This window comes from Phoenix dactylifera, chromosome 17 (genome assembly GCF_009389715.1).
Source record: "Phoenix dactylifera cultivar Barhee BC4 chromosome 17, palm_55x_up_171113_PBpolish2nd_filt_p, whole genome shotgun sequence".
NCBI classification, from domain to species: domain Eukaryota; kingdom Viridiplantae; phylum Streptophyta; class Magnoliopsida; order Arecales; family Arecaceae; genus Phoenix; species Phoenix dactylifera.
In genome coordinates, this window is record NC_052408.1 from 4,395,889 (window position 1) to 4,400,017 (window position 4,129).

The following is a 4,129-nucleotide window of genomic DNA, read 5'->3' on the forward strand; positions in this document are numbered from 1 at the left end:
AGAATTGGAAATAATGATGTGACTAGTTTTTTTGGTTAAAAAAACTAGTTGGGTATATACAATTTTCTCACCTATTGGCTTATATATATATATATGTATGTATGTATGTATGTATGTATGTATGTATAAATAGGCTTGTGAATCTAATTTGAGAGGTTGTAGATGCTAGATCGGATCATTAAAAAGAGATTTTAGAAAAAGTGTGTAAATTTTGGAGAAAACTTCACCATGTTACTTTGGAATTTATTTCTTGATATGACATAACCGTTAATTTCTGAAGCGCAAGAAAGGAATAGTAAAACTAGCATTTACGAATTATCAAAGATTTAGTTTTAGCTATAAAATTAACATAATGTTTCAATAAATATTGAGTAGCAACCCTTAACCCTATGTTACAAAAACGTATTCTTACCTACTGCCGATTCATTGTTAAAATAATTCCTCTTCAAATGCATGTCTTGAGACAATTTCAATAAATCATCGAAGACCTAATTTTATCCATAAAATTAGAATGATGTTTCCATAAAAGCTGAGCAGAGATCCTTACCGCTATATCATTATAGAATATTCGTTACAAATTACAAATGAAATGCTGTGTGACATGTCCATTATGAGCATTTCGAAACTAGTTTCAATTTTTTTCTAAAATAATCTCTCTCAAATGCATGCACCATGCCAATTACTACCTATAGCTAACATAAGCATTTAGAACCTACTCCCACTTTTTCTTGGAATAGTTCTCAATTCTCATTCCACTGCTTTCATCGTACCAACGTCCTGCCATAACTAACATCAATATTGAATACAAGATGTATAACTAGTGATTTTTCTTTTTGAGGGATGAAAAGTTGAAAGAGAATAAAGATTTAAGATTTGTCATTTGTATCTCCCTTGCAGCAAGTTCCTCTTAAAATTATTACTGTTATTTCATTTAAGATAAATTTCTTAACATTAATATCTCATCTTTTTCTGTCACACAAATACTAATATTTTAGATATTTGCATTCTTCATTATCTCAAAACATTTTCCAATCTTTTTGATTGAGATAATATCAACTTACCTTTCCTCAACCCTTCCCATTGAGATTGTGTATATAGACTAACTCAGACATTTTATGATAGAAGATATTTCAATTTCCTTGTCTATTGATCAACATTAAGATTTTACTGACAATTATAAAATTCAAATGTAATGGCCCTTGTATGTACTTCTTTTTTTTTTACATTGATAAATCATGACCAACAAGTTATTGACCAGAGACCAAAGCAGATGACTTAGTGCATAACAAAAAAAAGAAAAGCTCATTAATGATTCAAGTTTCATGGCGTTGTAAGCAATGAGCCCTAGTGAGTAGGAGAAGACCAAATGAAGAATTAAAGTAGTAATAGTCTCTAGAGAATCACAACATCTCATCACTAATCTCACTGTTGATAAAGATTTAAAATAACGTAGAGATTGGCCCCTATGGTTAGCTTTCCAATACGTTACCGACAAAGCGAGAGCAAACGACGGCGAGCCCTCGTGAGCCGCACCGCATCATACGACCCGTACTCCATCCCACGCCGAAACGAACCCGCTCGCCAGCTTCACATCCGGTGAGACTAAGCGCGATCCCATGCCCCCGGTTCCAAGAGCCCCCAGGTTTTCAAAAGCCAGCCTATATGACTTCTCAAAACAAAGTCTGAACCGAACTCTTATGTCTCAATTTGTACTTCAAAAAAGCTTGCATGCAAATTAAAGCTTGTATCTCGCCTACATTATTAGGTTTTATGGAGATTTTTTTTTTTTTTTGGCTGCAATGGATGACTCATATAATTATAACACGAATAAATATAGATTATTTTACCATTATTAGTTTATATAATTAGTTTTTGAAATACCTAAAAAATAACAACGCAGAGTTGGATTTGAGTAGGATGGAATGTATCAAATAGGTTTTGGCCATGTTGAAATCACCACTTGTCCCAAAAGTTTAAACTGATAGGATGAGATAGATTTATTTATATATTTTAATTTTCTTATACTCTTTCTCACATGTGGGCCAGATTTTTCTTTAACAGAGTTAAAGAGTGTGGAGATAGAGTTTCAACTCAGCATCTCTGATCTGATACCATGTTGAAATTACTATTTATCCTAAAAGCTTAAGCTGATAGGATGAAATAGATTTTTTAATATATTTTTATTTTTTTACAATATTAAAGTGTTTGAAATGATCTAAAATGAGTTCTTGTTCCAAAAAGAATTAAGGTCAAGAGATACTTATTCGTGGAGAAATTGTTATAGATTATTGGATAGGATTAGATATGAATGGAAGATATAATATTTATCCCAACTTAATCCAATCTAATCCTTTTACCACTCCTGGCCCCCTATCAAATTTTAAAGTTTAAAAGATAGGAAAGGAATGGAGTTTAGGATACCGGAGGAGGCCTCTATCCAAGAATAACAAACAAACGGAGAGTTAAAAGATGGCTATTTTCATACCAGCCGTACCTCTCGATAGCCAATCAACCTCTATTCCAAGAACACAACAAAAGAAAAAGCCTAGAAAATTAATAAATCATTAAAAAATTATTCTTTTTTTTGGTAATTATGACCAAATCCAGGACCATTTCCCTTCCCACCTCCTCTATATATTCCTCTATAGCCCCCTTCTATCTTCCCTCCTCCTCTCTTTCTGCTTCCCAGAACCCAAAGAAAAGAAGAAAGGAAGAGGGAGAAGTGTAGGTTTGTGAGAGAGAGAGAGAGAGAGAGAGAGAGAGAGAGGGAGGGAGGGAAATGGGAAGTGGAGCGGGGACGGGGAAATGCAGCACGATCAGGCACATTGTGAGGCTGCGCCAGATGCTGCGGCGGTGGCGGATGCGGGCGTCGTCAGCGTCGTCGGCGCGGGCGGCGCCGGCGGACGTGCCGGCGGGGCACGTGGCGGTGTGCGTGGGGAGCAGCTCGCGGAGGTTCGTGGTGCGCACGGCGCACCTGAACCACCCCATCTTCCGGCAGCTCCTCCGGCAAGCCGAGGAGGAGTACGGCTTCTCCTCCCTCCCGGGACCCCTCACCCTCCCCTGCGACGAGTCCCTCTTCGAGCACATTCTCCGCCACCTCTCCTCCGCCTCTTCGTCTCGTTTCCTCAGTCTCGAGGACTTCCAGAAAAGCCCGCCGGCGTCCTCCTCTTGCTTGTGCTGCTGCTGCTGCTGCTGCCATGCCGGCCACCGGAGCGGCGGCGGGTGGCATGTTGCCGAATCCCTCCCTCTCCTCCGCGCGGAGAAGCCGGTCTGGTGACTCTCTGAGGCATTACATCAAACAGCTTGGGTTCATGGAGATTTTCTTTTATTATTTTGTCTTCCTTTACTCTCCTCTCTCTAGGATTGACAGGAGATTGTTTGGTGGGATGACCGGTGGTTGCATTGGTCTATTTTTAATTTTTAGTTTTAGTTTTTTTCCCCGAAAAATCGTAGCTCCAGAGGAGGTGAAGAGAGATGGCAAAGAAGCGATCGAGCCGAGTCGTCCCTCGTCGAATTGGAGGAAGAATCGATTAAGTCTTCGAACCAGAGGAGGAGGAGGAGGAGGAGGAGGAGGAGGAAGAAGAAGAAGAAGAGGGAGAGAGCTTGGTTGATCTCTCTTTGTAAATAATAATGTGATTGTCTCTAATGAATTATTATTAACATAACCAGTTGCATCTTAAACTTCTTTATAAACCCTTACGAGTTTGGTAAGTACTTGGATTTTGGATCTTGGTTTTGTAAATAATAATGTGATTATCTCTAATGAATTATTATCATTATATTAAACTTGTTTATAAGCCATTATGTAATTGGTATGTAATGGATTTTGGATTTTGGATTTCGGATCCGGGTCCGAATTCATGTAAGGCCGAATGGGAACACGTGGTGGTGAGTGGGATGCCTTTGGCTTCCTCACATGAAAAGTGAAAAGGTCATGAGATGGTGCACCATAAACATCATTATTTAATGCTATTATTTCTCTTTGTGATTCTTTTATTGGTGCTTACGTACGGTCAATGCTGTAGTAGCACATGGACTAAGACCTAGGGATTGAATTGGACCAATTAGTGACCTTTCTTGTTCTTCCAATAGAAGGTTTGCCTTTGACAAAGTACCATGGATTCATGAT

At 38.6% G+C, this 4,129-nt stretch overlaps 1 protein-coding gene across 1 annotated transcript; it reads left to right on the top strand.

The window, feature by feature from the left end:
• Window positions 1–2,724: 2,724 nt before the first annotated feature.
• On the top strand, window positions 2,725–3,666 carry LOC103708279 (indole-3-acetic acid-induced protein ARG7). Its single transcript, XM_026805061.2, has one exon. It carries the CDS (start codon window positions 2,780–2,782, stop codon window positions 3,275–3,277), a length of 498 nt encoding a protein of 165 aa, XP_026660862.2. The 5' UTR covers window positions 2,725–2,779; the 3' UTR covers window positions 3,278–3,666.
• The last annotated feature ends 463 nt before the right edge of the window (window positions 3,667–4,129 follow it).